The sequence below is a fragment of the Triturus cristatus genome, chromosome 3_2 (genome assembly GCF_964204655.1).
Source record: "Triturus cristatus chromosome 3_2, aTriCri1.1, whole genome shotgun sequence".
Taxonomy (NCBI): Eukaryota; Metazoa; Chordata; class Amphibia; order Caudata; family Salamandridae; genus Triturus; species Triturus cristatus.
The window spans coordinates 311,812,451-311,832,809 of record NC_140584.1 but is presented as its reverse complement, the minus strand read 5'-3'; the positions used below and the strand labels follow the sequence as shown (position 1 = coordinate 311,832,809).

The 20,359-nt window shown below is 44.0% G+C and overlaps 1 protein-coding gene across 2 annotated transcripts in view; it reads right to left on the bottom strand.

Annotated features, from left to right (window-relative positions):
- Positions 1–20,359, bottom strand: part of LOC146857249 (uromodulin-like) — a 297,850-nt gene that overhangs the window by 66,039 nt on the left and 211,452 nt on the right. For both annotated transcript variants that reach the window (XM_085646813.1, XM_085646814.1), the window contains exon 6: positions 11,758–12,003. In XM_085646813.1, the coding sequence (XP_085502939.1) occupies positions 11,758–12,003 (246 nt within the window). The remainder of the gene's footprint in view (positions 1–11,757; positions 12,004–20,359) is intronic.

Sequence of the window (20,359 nt, the reverse complement as noted above, 5' to 3'; positions counted from 1 at the left end):
AGGGTTGACCTTTGAGATACTGCCTTCCCGGACCCTGACGGAGAACTATGGGTAGATGGCTCATGCATCAAGCTCCCCGATGGCACCACTTCCGCTGCCTATGCAGTCACCACAGCCCGAACGGTTGTTGAGACAGCCCGCATCACACAGCGATCCGCACAGGCGGCTGAACTGATTGCTCTCACACGAGCATGCATTCTGGCAGCAGGGAAAACCGCAAACATTTACACGGACAGCCAATACGCCTTCGGGGTAGTTCACCACTTTGGGCTCCTTTGGAAGGAGAGGGGATTCTTGACTTCCCATGGCACACCCATCCTGCATGGAGATCTAGTCTCTGCCCTGACCGAAGCAGTCCTCCTCCCCACACGGCTGGCTGTGATCAAATGCCAGGCACACAAGAAAGTGACAGACATTATAGGACAGGGAAATGCACTAGCTGACATTACTGCCCGAACCACAGCCGAGAATAGGTCCACGACCCGTATGTACGTAACCAGGTCACAAACTGAGAAATGGAAGGATGCTAGGGAAACGATTAGGGACATCCAATTAGCCAGCTCACCACACGAATTAACTGAATGGGCACGGGTGGGATTGAAGGACGATGACGGTTGCTGGCGAACTAAAGACTCGAACAAATGGTTGCTACCTGACTCATACTTGATCCCCATGCTGACCATGGCACACTCCCCCGCACACATAGGGTCTGCTCCCATGATCGAACTCATCTCCAAAGTCTGGCACAACGACAAAATCTCAGACTCAGCCAAACGTCTGGTCCAACAATGCCTGGTCTGCCTCCAACACAACCCTGGGAAAGGAACTGCTGTACCCCGGGGAGGGTTTGGGGTTCCCAATCACCCCTTTGAAGTCCTACAAATGGACAACGTCCAGTTAGAAAGGTGCCAAGGTTTGAAGTACGTACTTGTCGTTGTGTGCGCCTTCAGCAAGTGGGTGGAAGCCTACCCAACCCGCGACAACACCGCTATGACTACCGCAAAAGTACTACTGAAAGAATTCTTCCCCCGGTACGGCCTTTGTCGAATTTTGTGGAGCGACAACGGCCCCCACTTTGTAGCCGAGGTTATCCAACTCATCTTAAAGGGGCTGGGTGTAAAACAGAAGTTCCATGCGGTCTTCCATCCCCAATCTGCAGGCTTGGTTGAGCGACATAATGCCACATTGAAGCTTAAGATAGCAAAAATAGTTGCCACCACAGGACTGAAATGGCCAGACGCTCTCCCGCTAGCATTGCTATCAATGCGTTCCACCCCCACCAAACACCACTTAACCCCCTACGAGGTCGTCTTCGGGCGGCCCATGAACCTTTGGACTGCACCGAAACCAACATCCATCCACGACGTCCCGGACGTCCTCATGTCTGACTATTTGTACAACCTAACTAAAACGTTGTCTGTTATCCATCAACAGGTGCTGCAAGCCATTCCCGACGTTTCCAGAGGCCCTGGGCACGACATCCAACCGGGTGACTTTGTCTTAGTGCGTAACTTCCAGCGCACCAAGAGTCTGGAGCCCCGGTGGACGGGCCCTCTGCAAGTCCTGATCACCACCCGAACAGCTCTTCGAGTGGAGGGGAAGCGCAATTGGCTGCATGCACATCACTGCAAGAAGGTATCATCGACCCTGACGACCACGGACAACATCACCGCCCAAGAGGAACTACTGGACAAAGACCGACCATCCCTGAGCCACTGCCCGGATACAGAGACACTTGAATTAACTAAATATCCTGATCCCACTGTCCCATCCAAAGAAGGGTATAACGAAAGGAGGGAACTTCGGCTAAGCAGACCACAAACTAAGTTGAAATCTCAAGAGCGGTTGCCTAACCACCTCAAAGGCCACCAGGAGAGAAACTAAACAAAGTCTGTGGTTCTGCCCGCTACCGAGTCCCTTGAAGGTGATGGAAGCATCCGACATGAAGATGATGGAAGCAACCGGACGCCCAAAGATCCACTACGAAATCCCAAAGACTGACAAAATGCACAGCTCAAAGACTATTGCACTTTTTATTACCCTTCTCTTTTGCCTTCTCCTCATGGTCACCTTCTGGATCATGGAGGAGAGCGCACCCGCCCATAAGATATTGCTGACCACCGTTCCACCTACCACCATGAAAGAACACCATCTGATCTCACTTTCACCCCAAATCCGAGAAAGGCGTAAGGAGTTCTGGAATAACTCTTTTGTGCAGTTGCTCCACCAACACAATCTTGCCTCCAATGCCACTAATAGCTGGATCTGTGGATTGCTACCACATGCCACCGGACACTCTATCCCTTTCATCCCTTCACCTTTTTCGGTCCATGGTTCCTGCCTCGCCTGGCTAATCCTCCTGCAGGAAAGCTACAAGGACAATGCCACTTCCGGCAAAACTGTGTCACACTTCTACCATGGGTTCTGGCTGAACAAAACTGGAAAAACTTCTGCCCCCTTCTGTCCTCTGAGATCAAACACTTCCTTTCACATGGACATCCCTGCCAAAGAACGAGTTGAAATGCAGGTGTTTAACAACCCAGCCAGACCCACCTTCTCTTACCTCCGGAAACGAACGGCCGCCACCCTAACAGTGGCCCTATCCGTCATCAACATCACTGGACTTGTGTGCCTCGAAGGCCTGGGGGCGCAGCTGGTGGGCCACAGCTCCTGCCTCATCACCCGAACATTGGACTCAGTTGATCCACCTTCCTTTGTTGCCTCCCCGAATATGTACTTCGTCTGTGGTACTAAGGCCTACACCTGGCTTCCGAAAGGTTGGGGAGGCACCTGCTACATCGCCTTTGTCCTTCCTCCGACATATGTGGCTCCAGCAAACCATCACCGACAGAAACGTGCCAAAGACGTTGCGCAAGCCGACTCCACCGGAGCACAGTTCATGGACGCAGTAAAAGGTCTTGTTCCACTCTGGGGTCCAATGGCAAACAGCCGTGCCATCCGCCACTTAACCCAGGCAGTCGAAACGGCGATGAACATTACGGCTGGCATCCTCGCCAACAACACCGCCGAGCTTCAGGTCGTCCGCCTGGTAGCTCTTCAGAACCGCCTCGTTCTAGATGTGGTTCTGGCTGATCGTGGAGGAGCATGCCGCATCATTGGGTCCAGCTGTTGTACCTACGTACCGGATAACTCACCCTCAGTCTACAAAGCAATTGAACACCTCCACAGACTTTCCACAGAGGTTCATCAGGAGCAAGAAGAATGGTCACTGGGAAGTTGGTTTTGGGACACTATTAGAAGTTGGGGATGGAGGCTGTTTTCATTTATCCTAATACCAATTGTGATACTATGTGGATGTTGCTTGGGGATTCAGTGTCTGCCACCTTTATGTTCGCTTTTTATGAACTGCATCTGCCCTAAGACTTTGAACTTTGAAGCGGAGCGAATGAAAGCTTTGTATGAGGTGGAAGTTCGTAGTATTATGGGGATAGATCCGAACTAAACAAGCTGGCGAGATATGTTAAAAGGGAGGACTGTGGAAATTTAGCTTGCAAACTGAACATTATCTGCGCCATCTTGTCTCTCCCCAGCGCGACACACAGGAAAGCGCACGGCAGCCATTTTAGGCACCCTGGTCTCTCCCTGCTCATTGCCGATCGCCAGCGCGTCCCCCTGGCGCTGCAAGCATTCCCCGCGCGCCGGCCATCCCCGCTCTCTCATACACGGGCCATAAACCCTCTCCCTCTGCGCGACCCTGCCATGGAACCACATCCCACGCCTGACCGACATCCCATACATGGTCATGCATCTCTTTGATAACCCCCTTCCTCTGCACCCCATTGTCCGAACCGATCCCAGGCCATCACCTAGCCCTGCGGATGCAGTTTATTGCCCCTACTGTAAGGGAAACACCCCACATCAAAGGGATTACAGTAGATCAAGGCCCCCCACCCCCTCAGACCCGACCGGTCGCACACACCCCGGGGAATTGGCGGAATGTGCAGCTGTGTGATAGCCATCTCCTACTGTGGGTGGGGTGGGGACTTCCACTGTAGATATGTGTGGGAACGAGCTTGAAGTGGGGATTCTGAGGATGTTCTTTCATGTATCAAAACGATCTCAAAAATGTGCCATGTATGATAAACCTGCAATAAAGTCATAAACCTGTGTATAAGAGGCCAGGCCTCAGAGATGCAGTTAGAGCACCTTGTGACGATACCTCGCTGTCTGATCTGATGTGTTCCACTCCGACGGAATAAAACTTTGTTTCCTGCCTTCCAGTCTCCAGCGCCTGCCTCTTTATTGGTTTAGCATCGAATGGTATAAGAGGCGATTACCGCCGGGCAATACTTGAAAGGTTATCGACTACGACTGCCGCTACCATTTAACAGCCCCTTTACCTCGAGTGTCACACAGTAGGATACGTGTTATTTAGATAGTGAGCACTACTTTGTCCGTGCCTTCTCGCCCCCTTTTCCACCATCCCCCCATCCCTCCCGTTGTCCGTGCTCCCCCCTCCCGTTGTCCATGATGCAATGCAATAGGTCTCACGTAAATGCGAGTTCCTATTGCATTGCAAATGCTTGTTAGAGTAAGGTAAGGCATAGATGCATGTGCAGGCTGCAGCCTTTAGGAACAGAGGGCCCAATTCACAATAGTAAACTCAGACAAAATCCTAAGTTTACGACTTTCAGGATTCACAAAGGGCATTTAGGAGTAGTAAAGTTAGAAAGCCTAACTTTACTATTCATGAATGCCCTTTGTGACTACCGAAAGTCGTAAAGTCAGGATTTTGTCTCAGATTACTTTTGTGAATCGGGCCCAAAGAAGCTAGGTCTAGGACTTGCAGGTAAACTAGGTATTGTTTCACTTGACAGTGGCTGGTATCAATGAATGGTTGCTTTCCTGTAATTAAGCAACATTTTGGGGAAATTATGCAAAATTAAACATAAGTACATGAAATACAAACCCAGCATTTCCGCAAAATGTGTTTCCATGCATTTTGGATACAAAGACACATACATGCTGAAAAAGAGAGCTCTAAAATCAGAAGTGCTGAGATCAATAGCTACTCGCGTTCTTGTCCTTAGCATTGCTCCCACACTATCATTTTGTCGTGAATACAAGCAAACTTATGCAGCAGGGCGTAATTTCAGGAATTTTGCATAACAAGCATAATGTGAAACTCCTGAAGCTATGCAGCATAATTGAAATGTTGCTTAGACTCAGTAACTTGGTGAACACTATAATCATTAGTTTTAATAAACAGAAGAAAATTAGCCAAATAAGCTTGAGGTTAAATGTCCTTTCTGTGACATGTTTTAAAGGTCTGTCAGCACATGCAGAGGAACCGAATGGAAGAAAAAGAACAGGATTTTAAAGTGGGGGTTGCCCTGTTTTAAAACTGCACTAAATAGAACATTTGACATAAATACACAGGTAGTAGTGTTCCCTTACAGGGAAATGTCCACACATTCACTAAGCACAAAGTAATCTAACACTGATTTAGCATGAAAAAATAAAGGTATTCTACTATATTTCTGTAAGCGGGTGCTAAGTCAGCCCCAAACATCTACTACCTAAAGGTGTTGTTAACACAAATCAATGTGCAACCAATTTAAACACAAAAACTGAGGCTCTTACAGCACACCATTTGTCCTTATTTAGTACTGGTTAGGCTTATCAAATCCTTGGGTATATATAACCCTAAATTAAGAGCGGAGAAGACACAACAATATTGATCAGTAACAGAAATCCAGAAAGGTCATTCTTCATGCTGTTTAGCAGTCTTTATTCATGTTGTACAAATATTAAAATTCCCAGCATCTCTATCTCCACTGTTTGATTTAACTAGTTTTCTTCCCAGGGTAGGAGAGAGAGAACACAATGCTATCTATAAGAGAAATTGGAATGCCATTGCAGAGATAGGAGATATACCCCTCCGGGCAGCACATTTCAAAAGAATGTTATTCCTGTCTATATGGATAGCATATTATACCCCGGAAGTGTTGCATAAAATGAATGCAGTGGTTTCGAATGATTGTTTTTGTTGCAAACAACATGGAGGAGGAGTTTGGCTTCACATGTTTTTTTCTTGCCCTCATCGTGTTGATTTTTGGCAGAAGTTGTTTGAAGCAATCAGTCAGGCTACTAAGACAATAATACTCCCAAAGGCCACCCTTGCATTATTTGGTGTCTCAAAAAGGAGCTGTCAATTATCAAAAGGTCAACAACATTACATTTCAAATGCAATGACGATTGCATGTTCTTTTATCCTCCAGTTCTGGAGGACCATTAAGGTCGTGACAATCCATGACTGGAATGTGTAAATGTGTCGCATCATGAAATTTGAGGAAGTGTATGCAAAGCGTGTGGGGGGGGGCTTAAAAGATTTAATACTCTCTGGAAATATTCCAGAGACGATTGTGATCTGGATTAAACCACTATATGGTTCCCCTCAATCATTTGGCATTTAGGCTTTTAGCTGGTCATATCTTTGCTCTGCATTTCATTGCATAGTTTTTGTATGCTAATGCACTTTATTTATAAGGCACTCATCATCTAGAAGTAATACATTTTATGAAGTAAAAATACTGCTAATTCAAAATAACACGGACTTTACGAGTTCTTAATAGCGATTCGGTAAAAATCGCTATAAAAAATTTGCAATTTGGGTTTTACCTACATCTGGCCCAAAGATTTTAAACCTGGTGTTTTCATCAATACTGCACTTGGCATTTTGTGGGAAGATTTGTGTAGCAGTTGATATTTGTGAGTGGTACATTTGCATGTTTAACTGTCAGTTGCATATGTTTCTCTAACAACTGTATTATTGTTTGTTTCTGGAGTCGAACTAGTGCTATAAACTAGGCTACGCAGATAAATATTGTACCTTGCACCTTTAATATTGCTTGTTTAGTAATCGATATTTTGGACTAGTATGTTTACACCATAATAGATGTTACAAACTAGGTCATGCCGATCTTACTGTACTCTGCACTTTAAATATTGACTGCACATTGTACTCTCCCAAGTCAATAATGAGAATTCTTATATACATCTTGGCGAATTCTCTTGAATTGGATTGAAATGATTTTTGAAAAGATTCTTCCTTCCCTCATTCTGTCTTCTTTTATAAAACTACTCAATGTATTTATGGGTTTATTTCTGCTCAATAAAAATAGTGGAAAAAAAAGTGAATACACTTCAAATAAATCCATGAGACTTTCATTATATCCGTAGATAATTGCTCATTATGTTCAAAACATATCAACAACCTGTCTTAGCTGTAATATAGAGACTGCAGATTTCTTACACCTTGCATTGTCCTGCCCAGGAGTTGCAAGATTGGGGAAGGGAGTGTCAGGTTCGGAAATATTTGTAAGGGTAATGACAAATTAGAATTTACCTAGAACATAGCTGGTGACATTGCTAGGATATGTTGTAGATGTCCCAAAACACAGAAGGCAATTTATGTCAATTATCAATGGAATTACTACTGGCCAAATGCAGAGTCACTATGTGATGGATGGTTAAATATTTCCTCACGCATGACAAATAGATCCTAGACTTGGTTTAGTGCAAGAAATTATCTAAACACACTCGGGCATGCTACACCCTGCTTCTAGGCCACATGAATTTTGGGGCCCATTGAAGTCATAAGTGATGGCAGTGATACAGAGAAAATTCATTTTATTTCATTTATTTTTATTTTAGGAGTTTTTTATAGCACTGGCCAGACCTGAGGGAATCGGAGCGCTTTACAACAAATTTTAATACAAGAGTCACATAGTAAGACGGAGGTATATGTGTTGGTTCGGAAGTCACAGCGTGCTGTGCCACATTGAGGAAGGGAGTCCTGCAATAACCTCGATGGGTGCATATTTTCATTGGGCTGAACCTCTTTCAGGGGGGAAGGGGCACGGAGGTACGGGGAGCGGGAAGAGGTAGGTCTTAATGCCACAATGTCTGGGTGCTATATAGTGCATGCTGGTTCTCTTCGCCATCGGTTCTCAGTTCGGGAAGGCACGGTTGAGGAAGAGGACTTTTAGGAGTTTCTTGAATTTTACAAAGGAAGGGATAGTCCTGATATCCGCTGGGATGGAGTTCCAGATTTTGGGAGCACTCTCAGCAAAGGATTGAGTAGCTGTTTTTTGTTTGCGTGTCTTCATAGGGATGAGTAGTAGGGTATTGGAGCTCCTGAGGTTCTTAGCCTGACCAGCCTTCTTGAGTTTGGAGGTCAGGTGGTCGGGTTTCCCTGTGTGCAGGGTTTTGTGCGTGAGGCAGTCGGTTCTGAAATTGGCGCGCATTTCGACTGGGAGCCATTTTAGTTCTCTGAGTGCCTGGAGAGATGTGTTCATATATCTTAACTGTGGTGACCATTCTGGCTGCTGCATTGAGAGTAGTTTTGAGGGGAGCTAGGTGGGATTTTGCTGTGCCAATGAGGACTGCATTCCCATAGTCGAGTCTACATAGCACCAGTGATTGAGTGGCTTGTTTGAGGTCCTTGGGCGCGATGAAGGGTTTTATTTTGTTGAGTAGCTTCAGATTGAGGAAGGCGCTCTTTGCGGAATTCTTAATGTGTTTGGACATGTCGAGTTTTGCGCCTAGGTTGATTCCTAAAGATTTTACAGAGCTGGCCAGCGTGAGGTTGTTGTCGAGAGCATCGATTGCTTTTAGCCATTCTACAATATGCGGGTTTTCTTCTTTGTTGGAGATGAGGAGGATTCCTGTTTTATCTTGGATGAGTTTTAGGTGGTTTATTGATAGCCATTGTTATACTTCGTGTCGTTGAGTCGCTGAATGTCATCGATGGAGGAGGTTTCCAGATAGATCTGGGTGTCATCAGCATAAAGGTGGAAGGGGATGTTAGCTTTTTTGAGTAGGTTGGTGAGGGGTTCCATGTATATATTGAACAGTTGAAGGGAGAGTACTGAGCCTTGGGGGACACCTCTGCTGACGGGGTGTAGGTCAGACATAAAGGTTTTGATTTTTATCCTTTGGGCGCGGTTGTGTAGGAAGGAGGAGAACCAGTGTAGGGCCACCTCATCTGCACCTACCCTTTCTTGGAGAGCCTTGATGAGTAGCTTGTGGTCAACCGTGTCGAAGGCTGCCGATAGGTCCAGGAGAATGAGTATGCAGCATTGGTTAGTGTCAAGAGACTTGTGGATGTCGTCCACTATGCTAAGGATCGCGGTTTCGGTGCTACAGCCTTTTCTGAAGCCCGATTGGTGGGGGTCTAGAAGGTTGATTCTGGCCATGTGCTGAGTCAGTTGTAGGAGAACGCACTTTGAGGATTTTGGATAGGAGGGGAAGATTGGATATGGGTCTAAAGTTGTTGAGGTTGTTGGTGTCGAGGCCTGGCTTCTTCAGTAGTGGCGTGACTTGGTCGACTTTGAGGCAGTATGGTATGACGCCGGTTCTCAGGGAGCTGTTTATGATCTTGCACCACAATGAAGCTAGGGAGAGTTTCCGTTTTTTAGTCCATTAGGTGGGGATAGGATCTAGGACGCGAGATGCAGGTTTGGAGGTGGAGATCAGTTTGAGAATCTCCACTTCAGGAATGGGGTTGAAGGATTTCCAGGTTTTTCTGGGGTGCTTGGGTGTGCTGACTTCGGCCTCTGAGGCTAGGCTTTTGCAGGGGGGGGTTAAGGTTGATGTCAAGTGAGAGCTCAATCTTGGTGATTTTGTTGTTGAAGAAGTTGGCGAAGTTGTCGCACTGGTCTTTGGAGGCCTGCACTGAGGTTGCAGAGGGCTTGGAGGTTTTTTGCCAGATGATGTTAATGAGTTCTTTAGGCCGGTTCTTCGCGTTGTCCATAGTGGTGCAGAAAAAGGTGTATTTTTCATTGTTGATGTGTTGTTTGTAATTCCTTCGGGCTGCTTTGAGTTGTTCGAGTAGGCATGGGGAGGGGTTGTTCCTCCATAGTCATTCTGTAGCTCTTAGTTGTCTTCTTTTGGCGTTGATGTCCTTGTTGAACCAGTGTCTGGATGGAATGTTCCTGTTTTTTATTTTCAGGGGGGCTAATTGGTCTAGGATGGACGTCATAGTTGTGATGTATTGAGAGGTGAGTTCCGTGGTAGAGAGATCACCTGTGGAGATAGGAAGAAGCGAGCTTACCCTTTCCTCTAGGTCGGCCAAGATGATCTGAGTTAGATTTCTCGTCCATATTGGAAGGTCTTGAGTGGGAGGATGATATGTGATCGGTTGGGTGATGCGGAATTTGATTAATTATTCCATAATGATGATAAACATGCTAACCAATGGTGCTATAATAGTGTGACAGGAGGACCATTGGAGGCAATAGACCCTCTATGTTATATGATTGAGTTAGGAGACAGCACAAATGATTGGCTAAGGTAATGCGATAGGTTGACCATTAGAAGCAATAGACTCTCTATGTTATATGAGTGAGTTAGGAGATAGCATGAATCATTGGATAAGGTAAAATGATAGGATGACCATTGAAGGCAATAGATTCCTTATGTTATATGACTGAATTAGGAGATCGCACAAAATCACTGACCAAGGTAATGTGATATTTAGGTGAAGGGTGGTTATTGAAGTAAGATTGAGTCTGAAAGGAAATTCCCTTTTGGATGGTATTGTACAATTCATTGGTAGAAATGTGTGGACAGGATCCTTTTTCTAATTAAAATGTGCCAGATTAACGAAAGGGTTTCAATAACAGGCCTGTGCCAGCAGGTTTTTCCTTAGTGACCAGGCTGCCACTTTCATATTGATTATGTCGACATCTTATTTGATCCACTTAGACCTTCTTACATAATTCAGTCAAATCGTTATTTTTTCACTACTCCCTTCCTCTTAATTAATTTATCTATTCCTGAAATCACAAAACACTCATGGCTGGCGTAGCGCGCTTTAAAAATTGTCAATAAAATTGCAATCTAGTATTGGCCCCGTACACTATATAATGCTGGAGACCAGGCAGGGGTTAAGGAGTTTTGTGTTTCAACTTTGGTTCACTATTTGCGATGGCTGATTCACATAATAACAATTTCCATTTAAATTCATTATTTATAACTTTATTTCATGCGGGTTTCCTGTAGCACTGATCATACCATAGTGGGAGTTTGACAACTGTAGCAGAATAAAAAAGCTTGAGTTGCTCAAGCTGAAAATTGCTCATAATTGCAACATAATAATATACAAATTGCATCAATGAGGAAACATCTTAACAAAAAGAAGGTGAGAGTATATAACGCACAAATTGTACTAGCAAAAATGGTGATTACATCATATAGTAGAATTTTGTCAAGATCAAGGATGGCAATAATTCAAGAAAAATGGACATTTGATGGGCAAATTATATGCAAAAAGAAGGCCACATTTTGCTTAGTAATACAAATCAGCAGGGCTGTTAAAAATACCATCATTATCCAGGTCTCCAAATACCCATCAGTTAAACTTGGCTCAAAGGTCTTTCAATTTTTCACTGAACCGTCTGACAAAAGCTGTAGTGTTATTTCCCTTAGCTTGTGCATAGTCAACCATTTGGAACATTGGGATATAAAAAACGGGCCCTTGTAGATAACAAAATATTTAGTACTAACAAATGAATTGAGCAAATATATTGCAGTCACTTGCGGCTGCCCAACTCTATTTATATTGATTCTGTCCTGACTTCGTAGTTCATTTAAAAATCAATACTTTACTATTTGTAGTCCCTTTTGTACTTTTTAGTCAATTACATGGTGTATGTTAATATTACGTCATTTTGAGGCATTGCTTATCCATGCATTATCTTATAGAATATACGTGGAAATGGGTGTACATACCCATCTGTAATCAGATTGTACTGAGGAATGGAGCTGATATTCGCAACTGGAGCGGCAAACAGTGACTTCACCAGCATAGAGAATTGACTCTCGTCCAGATCTGGCACCTCCACAACGAGGAACACCTGGTCTCCCACGTAAAGAGGATCTGATGCCTGTACAGGATCTTGCTGAGCTGAATCTCTATACAGAGACATCTGGGCTGAGAAACTTCCAAAGCCTTTAAGTTGATTTGAGAATGATGTGCTGAAAGGAGGGAAAAAAGTGCATGGTTCAGCAAACACCAAGTGGGAAAATGGCAGACGGGGCAACTTTGCAAAAGGTTTACCATCGTAAAACTCAGTACTTGGCAAAATTATTTCAATATGCAAATCAACTCAGGATACAGCCATCTAATAATGACCACAGCTACCAACAAAATGTCCATATCCCTGCAGCCTCTTAAAAGGTCAGACTACATAGCCCGGCTTTTCCGGCAGCTGTGTAGAGAAACCCTACCACAACAATTCTCTAGGTGGGTAGACTGGATTTCTTCCTAAAGAAATTCATTCTTCTGTACTGCCATACCATAATCATATGTGGTATATCAATGTATTGGCAAAAGCACAGATGTCCACTTCTTGGAATTTCCAGTGAACCCTACTTTCCCCACATTCAGCACTGATATCCATTGTGCAATAACGCTGCACCTTCCCAGCAACTCCTCTAAATAAGGTTTGTCAATCTGAGTGTCTTCTGTACTCCAGCTCCACCTCAGATCAGCATTTCCTTTACACTGATCCCATCCCTTCTTACCCAGCAGCTTCTGCACACAGGCGTTGACTCTTCCCCAGCCTATCCACTCTGCTAGGAAAGAAGGGGTTGGCTTCCTGAAACTGGAAGAATCTGCACACTCCTTCTTTGGATGTACGGTGGCTGGCTTCTCGAGAATGAACAACCAGGTCTCGATCAGGGACAGAAGGGACCTTCACTTTGGCCTGGGATTAAAGGCACCTAACTTCTACCTAGGATTAAAGGAACATTGATTGTCCCTGAGAAAGAATGGTCATCTCTTCTTTATTGAGGAGAAGTACAACTTTCTTCACTGAAGGAAAGGGATGTGGCATCTGCCTTGGCAAAGAAAATGTGGCTTATTTCATTAGATGGAAATAGCTTTAGCTTATTTTACTAAGATACGGGTTCAGTCTACCTAGCTAAGTATTCACTCCCTTCTCCCATCAACTAATTGTGCTTCATACCTTCCTTTCAAGGGTCTTTGTTGTAGAGCAGCCAACTCTGTAAAAGCCTTATGGAAGTGTTTTGTTTTGTTTCTCCAGGTCTCAAATTATCCTAAATTACTGTAAGAGTTATAATGCCACGTACTGATCTGGTGTGAGCCGTTAGCATATTTTTACTGTATGAATTTGTATGAGCCACGTGCTATCCTGCTTCACAGAATACAAATTGTGCCATAGAAAACACTAAAAATTGTGACCCATCTCTCTTACTGCTTTGCCAATAGCTATCTGACATGCACAAGTACACTACATTTCTATGAAGAGGAGTGGTTTCTGGGCACATATTTGCAGGCAGGAATAGAACAGAAATCTGAAACAAGGTATCAGATCTTTCTGAGGATACCTTTTGAGAGTAAGCAGGTAACTCTCGCAAGGAGGTTGCAGAGTACAGATTTTAGAGTCACTTCAGCCCCCAGATTGCACTGCTTGGAGGAAACAGTGATGTTGAGTAAGTTTCAAAGTCTGCATCAGGGAATGGAACACACCTCCAGGCAGTTTCAGCCTGCCTTAAGAGTGAATCTGGGAGCTGCCATTGTGTTTCTGTGCCACTTGAACCATACAGTGAGATATCAGTCACTCACCGTCCGACAAAGTTCCTGGTTTTCTGTAGAACTGACAGGCACAACATTAAAAAAAAGCCTAATGGGGGTCGGGTGAGGGTGGCCTTAGTGAACTGCTCACATGAGTCCAGCCTGTTCCTACAACCCGTGCCTAATTGCAGGCTCTGTTACTTTGTTAAGTCAAAGCACAAAATGTTCTCCCAGTAACACCCTGTGCCTGGCCTGTTGCTTGGCTGTCAGTGTCGAGCGATGGAAGAGGGATCATGTGCTGAATAAAAAGGCATGCACACATGTACACTTTTAGACGGGGCTCTAAGCCTAGATGTGTCCTAGAGGCTAATGCAATGCTATGCACTGAAACTGACGATTTAATAAACAAACGCTATGGGTTCAGTAGCTGACTACCCGGTCATTCAAGCATATAAGATTGAGGCTGCTGTGACCTTGGTGCATGTCCTAACTGATCTTGTGGTTTTTATAAGAATAATCATATGTTACTGTGAAGAAAAATGTATGACTGACAGGAAGTCCAAGACTCTGAGGATGATTCATTGGGAAATGTATGTGTGTATCAAGGAATATCCATAACTCTTGTAGGTCCAACTAGAAGAACACAGAAGGGAAAGTTCATGATCAACATTAGAATACGTTATTGACTTCTACAAATACAAAATAATTTTAGATAAATGTATAGATTAGGGGAGCAAATTCAATTCTGATTTTAAGGAAAACACAAGCAAAAATACATGACTTGCATGAAGGCACATTAATGACTTACAAGATGTCAGATTTGTGTCATATACATCCACAAATTCATGGTTTATATGAAAGGGGGGTAATTTCATTCAATAAATCTGTTTATTTAAGAAACAACACACCCAACAACCATTTAACACTGTGTACTTAGTAACTTTATAAAATAAATAGACAGAAAATATTCTTGTTCACAATCACACATTTACAAAGCGTTGCTGATCTATCACTGAAGGTGCCACATACTTGAGCGCACAGCACACAAAAAATCCTACAAGGAAAGGCCCTTAATTCAGCAACGCCTGTAATAAAGTGCATAAAAGTCTATAGGGCAACCAAAAACAATAAGCACATAAAACATTATTTCACAAAATAGTGCTACATGAAAGAGGTGCCAGGGGGTGTTGGGGGTAGGAGGGGCTTCCAAGCGCTCTGAGGCGTGTTCGTAGGCAGGGACCCATGAGAGTGAGGAAAACTCTTACCTGGTGGTTGGATGACCTACTTGGTTTCTGGGAATGGTCAAGGCGTGAGATGAAGATCTACGATGCTGGTGTGGTAGTAAATTGGGAGAGGATCTCTGGGCCACTGTGCCTGGACACAGTATCCCACACCCCTCTCCATGGCTGGTGAGAAAGCCACCATCACCACAGTGTCTTTGATCCAGCGGGTTACCAGCTAGAGATACAAGCAATCCACATACTGGCGGGTCATGGGGGAAAACATGGGGGCCGGCACGTAGCAGTTCGCGGGTGGTTCCCCAGAGTGTCCGTGGCTTTTAATGAGCAATGAGGGAAGGTGCTTGCTGCTTCCCTTAAAAAACTTTCCAATAGCTCAAGCGCTGATTTACCGGAGAATGGGAGCACATCATTTCAAATAATTATCTCAAATAACGTAGAGTTACTAACTTCGGCTGGAGCTGCGGTGGAGTGTTCGGCAGCAAGACGGCGTCGGAGACAGAGCAGCTGTGGGGTAGAGCGGGCCAGGAATTCCATAGGGGAAGAGGCGTGGCTGCAAGGATTCCCTTCAGGGGGAAGGGAGGGCGTGGAGGCTGCAACATCAGACCCGACTCCGGGGGGTACACCGGATTAGAGGAGCAGCTGGACGGGCGAAGTAAAATTACTTTTTCAAAAGGAAAAAAAGGAGGGGTTTTCCAAGGAGGCTGCACTGGCTCAGGTCCCTGCCCTGGTGATATCAAAGGTAGGAGGAAGGTTGGTTGTGGGAGTACACAGGCTGAGGGGGTCTCGAGGTACGCACTCCATAGCCAGGGAAAGGGAAGGAGCACGTTGGCACTGGAAGATTTAACCGTTTGCGATCTCGCAGGGAGGGGGTAAGAGGAGGAGAAGAAGGAGAAAGACGGAGGAGAAGGCTGTGATATCTTAGGCAAGGTGGCTGGCACTTGGCATAATACAACTAAGAAATTGTCTCTCTCCCAATCTAAAGTTAATTAAAAAAAGGTTTCAATAAAGAAACGAACTCCTGAACAGAAGGTAAAAATCACTCCATCCCTTAAAACGTATTTTAAAGTGCAACCTAAAATACTAATTCTGGGCGAAAGTAAGATGGCAGGTTTAAATAGTTTTCAGGAGAAAGATACTATGCAACAGGAGAAGACTCCAGATGGTCTGGATGGTTTGGATGGTTCAAATAAAGTGGGCAAAGTCAATTGGGGAGAGGAAATCTCTGCAAATAGGTATCAAATTCTAAATACAATATCCCCCGAGGGGGAAGATGGCTAGCAACAAACTTTAGGAAGATCAAAAGGCCCGGTCTCAAATTCGGTAGACCTTGAACAGAACTCAAAACAGTCGGAGAAGTAGGACACGTCTGTGGGAGCACTCCTAGTAGCTCTATCAGCGGAAATCAAAAATAGATTTGTGAGATATCGGAGTCAAATCCGTTAGAGATTAAAAATGCATGCAAAGTCATTGGGAGAAAGATAGACCACTTCAGTAGTAGAACATCAGCATTAGGTGAGGTTAAAGATCTCCAGGAAACTATGAGGGCAAACTGTTTTGAAATAGATAACTTAAAAACTGTGGAAAGAGAGCAACAAGATAGAGTCGAAAGGCTGGAAAATTTCCAAAGACGGAACAATTTAAAAATTCTGAAAGTTCCGGAAGGCAGAGAAGGCGACAATATCAAAGTCTATGTAGTGAAACTGATTAAGAATGATTTACAGTTGGAGGAGTCGAAAGAAGAGATTTCAAAAGACCTCCAGCGTGTACATAGAGATCCGTTCAGACTTAATGCTAATAGGTCTAAACCTAGGAAAATCCTACTAAATTTTTTAACATATGCGTTAAAAGAGAAAATATTGTCGAAAGGATTAGGGATGAAATCAATCGAGGTAGACGGGTTCAAATGTGAGATCAGATCAGATGTTTCTATGGCTACCTCTAACATACAATGGGAGATGGGGCAAAGAATAGATGCACTAAAGAGAATGGGTGCTTCAGTACAGCTGAGAATTCCGGCATTTTTGAAGGTGATGCTAAACAACAAGATGCACATTTTCCACTCCGGCGAAAAGGTGGATGACTTTATCAAAAGCCTTCAACTTGGGGGATAGTACCTCTCATCAAAGTGGAGGAATGCCTTCAAATGATTGAATCTATTTTCAATGTTATCATGTTATTAATGACCGCGCTTGGAAGTATTACCTCACTTAGGGGGTTAGAAAACATTTAACTGATAAGCTATTGGTAAATTCACTCATGCACAAAGTCAAATTAGTTTTACACGCTCGCTCTGGGGGGGTCACCCATATGGCCTTGAGCCATGAAGAACCAGGGAAGGGTTGTCCGTGGGAGGAGGGTAGTAGGGGAAGCACTGGGTGGGGAGCAGTGGGAGGAATACATTTAAAAAAGTTCCTCTTTAGCCTCTAAAATCTACTTAGTGCAGTAATGCAGTTTGATTTTAGCCTCTTTGTGGGATGGGTGAGAAGCAAGAGGAGAAAGAGAAGTTAATAAAAATAATCCCATGGAACTTGAATGGCCTAAGGGTACAGGGAAGAAGGGCAAAAATATTACAGTATTTGAAGGACTGTCCGGCCCAGATTATCATTCTACAGGAGAAGCATTTGACAGAAAAGGAGGGCCTGGAGTTTTTCAAGGCTAAAAAATGGATCTCCCAAGCAGTTTGCACTACTCAATCAGCTGTAACAAAGGGGGTGGTGATTCTAGTGAGAGGAGGGGCACAAATCACTATAGGGGACAAGGCTTTAGACAAAGCTGGAAGATGGCTAGTTGTCAAATTGAAGATATGGGGACAAAGTTTTACTTTAGCGGGGTACTATGGCCCTGATCAAGATGATGTCTCTCCCTTAGGTGAACTTTTGGTGGAACTATTAAATTCTTCAGACCCCATTATATTGGCGGGAGATTTCAATGTTGTCCTAGACCACACTCTGGATAGAACCTCACACAGTAGAGCGCTGGTAAATCCCAGAATGTCAGGGCTCATTAAGCAAATGATGACCCAGTTGGGGTTGTGTGATATATGGCGTCAGAAGTCAGGCTCACAAAAAGGTTTCACATTTTATAATAAAAAATACAGGCATCAGTCGAGGATTGATTATTTCCTCATTGATAATAATTTAAGAGAATGGGCTAAGCGAGTTGAACACGTGGGAGTCCATCTATCGGACCATTCGGCAGTATTATTATATCTGAACATTCAGGCTAGGGGCATTCAATCTAGATGGACGCTAGACCGCACGATCCTGCAGGAAGGAGTTATAGAAGCACTGAGTAGAGAGACCGTAGAGTTCTTCGAGTTTAACCAGGGTACAGCTGTATCCGGAATGATCTGTGATGCTTACAAAGCTTTTTTAAGGGCAAGATTAGGGGCACTGGCTGCGGAAAAAAGGAGGGGGTACTATAAAAAAGTGTCTGAAGTAGAGGAGCTGGTTCGCTCTCTAGAAAAAGATCTGATTGACCCTAGGGTAGATGAAGAAGCTCGGGTCCGGTTGCTACAGAAAGTGTCGGAGGCAAAATCAAATCTGACAACAATACTACATGACAGAGTTACGAATACAGTGAAGGATGTAGCAAGCTGCTGGCGTGGAAGGTTGAAAAAGAGCAGGCGAGAAATAGGATAGACCACATCAAATGCGGTCACACAGGTGATATAATTAGTGATCATAGTGGTATACAACATGCTTTCCACAGCTTTTATACTAACGTTTATCATGAAGAGTTAAAACCTACTGAAGAAGAGGTGGAAGCCTGGCTGGGGAAAGGTCATATAAACCCCCTTTCATTAGATAAGAGTAGGCAGTTGAATGGGGAAATTAATGAGAGAGAAGTAGACACTGCATTAAGACTGGGCAAGAGAGGAAAGGCCCCAGGCCCCGACGGTCTGCCTATGGAAGTTTACAAAGCCCTGGCAAAAGGGTTAATCCCTATCATGGTTAAAATCCTCAATGACCTGTATATTGGAGGGGTCCTAATGCTGGCCTCATGGAAGGACGTCATCATCTCTCTAATCTTGGAACGCGGGAAGTGCCCTAAAAATTGCTACTCATATCGGCCAATATCGTTGCTGAATTGCGACTATAAGATTTTCGCAAAAATATTGTCCGATAGGTTAAATGGCTCTCCGACGGAGTTGGTGCATGTGGACCAAAAAGGTTTTATACGGGGCAGAGCTCTGAAAGAACTGACATACTCTTTGATTTGCTTTATAGAACTGGCGACCGTGCACAAGCTTCCCCTGGCGGTGATAGCATTAGATGACACTAAAGCTTTTGACCGAGTTAATTGGGGCTACCTACTATGTGTGGCAAAATCTTTAAATCTTGCGTTTAACTTCTGTAGATCACTAGCAGGTTTTTACGTGGCACCAAAAGCCAGAGTTCTGATTAATGGTTCATTGACGGACCCTATCTTTATCACTAGAGATACGAGGCAGGGTTGCCCATTATCGCCTCTCTTATTCAATCTATACATAGAGCCCCTAGCTAGGAATATTAGGGAGGACCCAGGTATTTCACCCTTTCAGTACAAAGGATGGAGCAAGAAACTAGGTGCCCGATTCACAGAACTAACTTAAGACAAAATCCTAACTTTACTACCATTTTGGTATTCACAGAAGATACTTACTCATTTCGGTATTCACAGAAGTTAGGAGTCCTAACTTTAGGACTCCTAAATGCCTTCTGTGAATACCGAAAGTCTTAAAATTAGGATTTTTCTCAGTTTAGGAGTAGTAAAGTTATGACTCCTAACTTTACTACTCCTAAACTGAGAAAAATCATAACTTTAAGACTTTCGGTATTCACAGAAGGCATTTAGGAGTCCTAAAGTCAGGAGTCCTAACTTTACTACTCCTAAACTGAGAAAAATCCTAACTTTAAGACTTTCGGTATTCAGAGAAGGCATTTAGGGGTCCTAAAGTTAGGAGTCCTAACTTTACTACTCCTAAAGTGAGAAAAATCCTAACTTTAAGAATTTCGGTATTCACAGAAGGCATTTAGGAGTCCTAAAGTTAGGACTCCTAACTTATGTGAATACCGAAATGAGTAAGTGCCTTCTGTGAATACCAAAATGGTAGTAAGTTTAGGATTTTGTCTTAAGTTATTTCTGTGAATCGGGCCCTAGGACTTTATGCAGATGACATCCTCATGTACACAACAAATCTACAAGATACCTTGAGTCATATTACTATCCTAACATCAGAATTTGGAAGAATTTCGGGCTGTGAGATTATTAAGAGTAAGACGGAGGTAATGGCCTGGAATTTGGTTTTAGGCGAGATCCTTAGCAAAGGGGAAATGAGATATCTGGGAGTAATTATACTACAGGACATTACTAAAATAACTAAAGCTAACTTTGAATGGGTTTAGAAGGAAGTTAGTGGACTCTTAAAAATGTGGGCGCACCTCCAGCTTACTCTGCTGGGTCGTGTAAATCTGGTAAAAATTATGCGCCTCCCGAAATTTACTTTTCTGTTTGACTCAATCCCCTTGACTTTTGATAAGGACTGGCTTAAAAGGATGCAAAGCCAGATTAG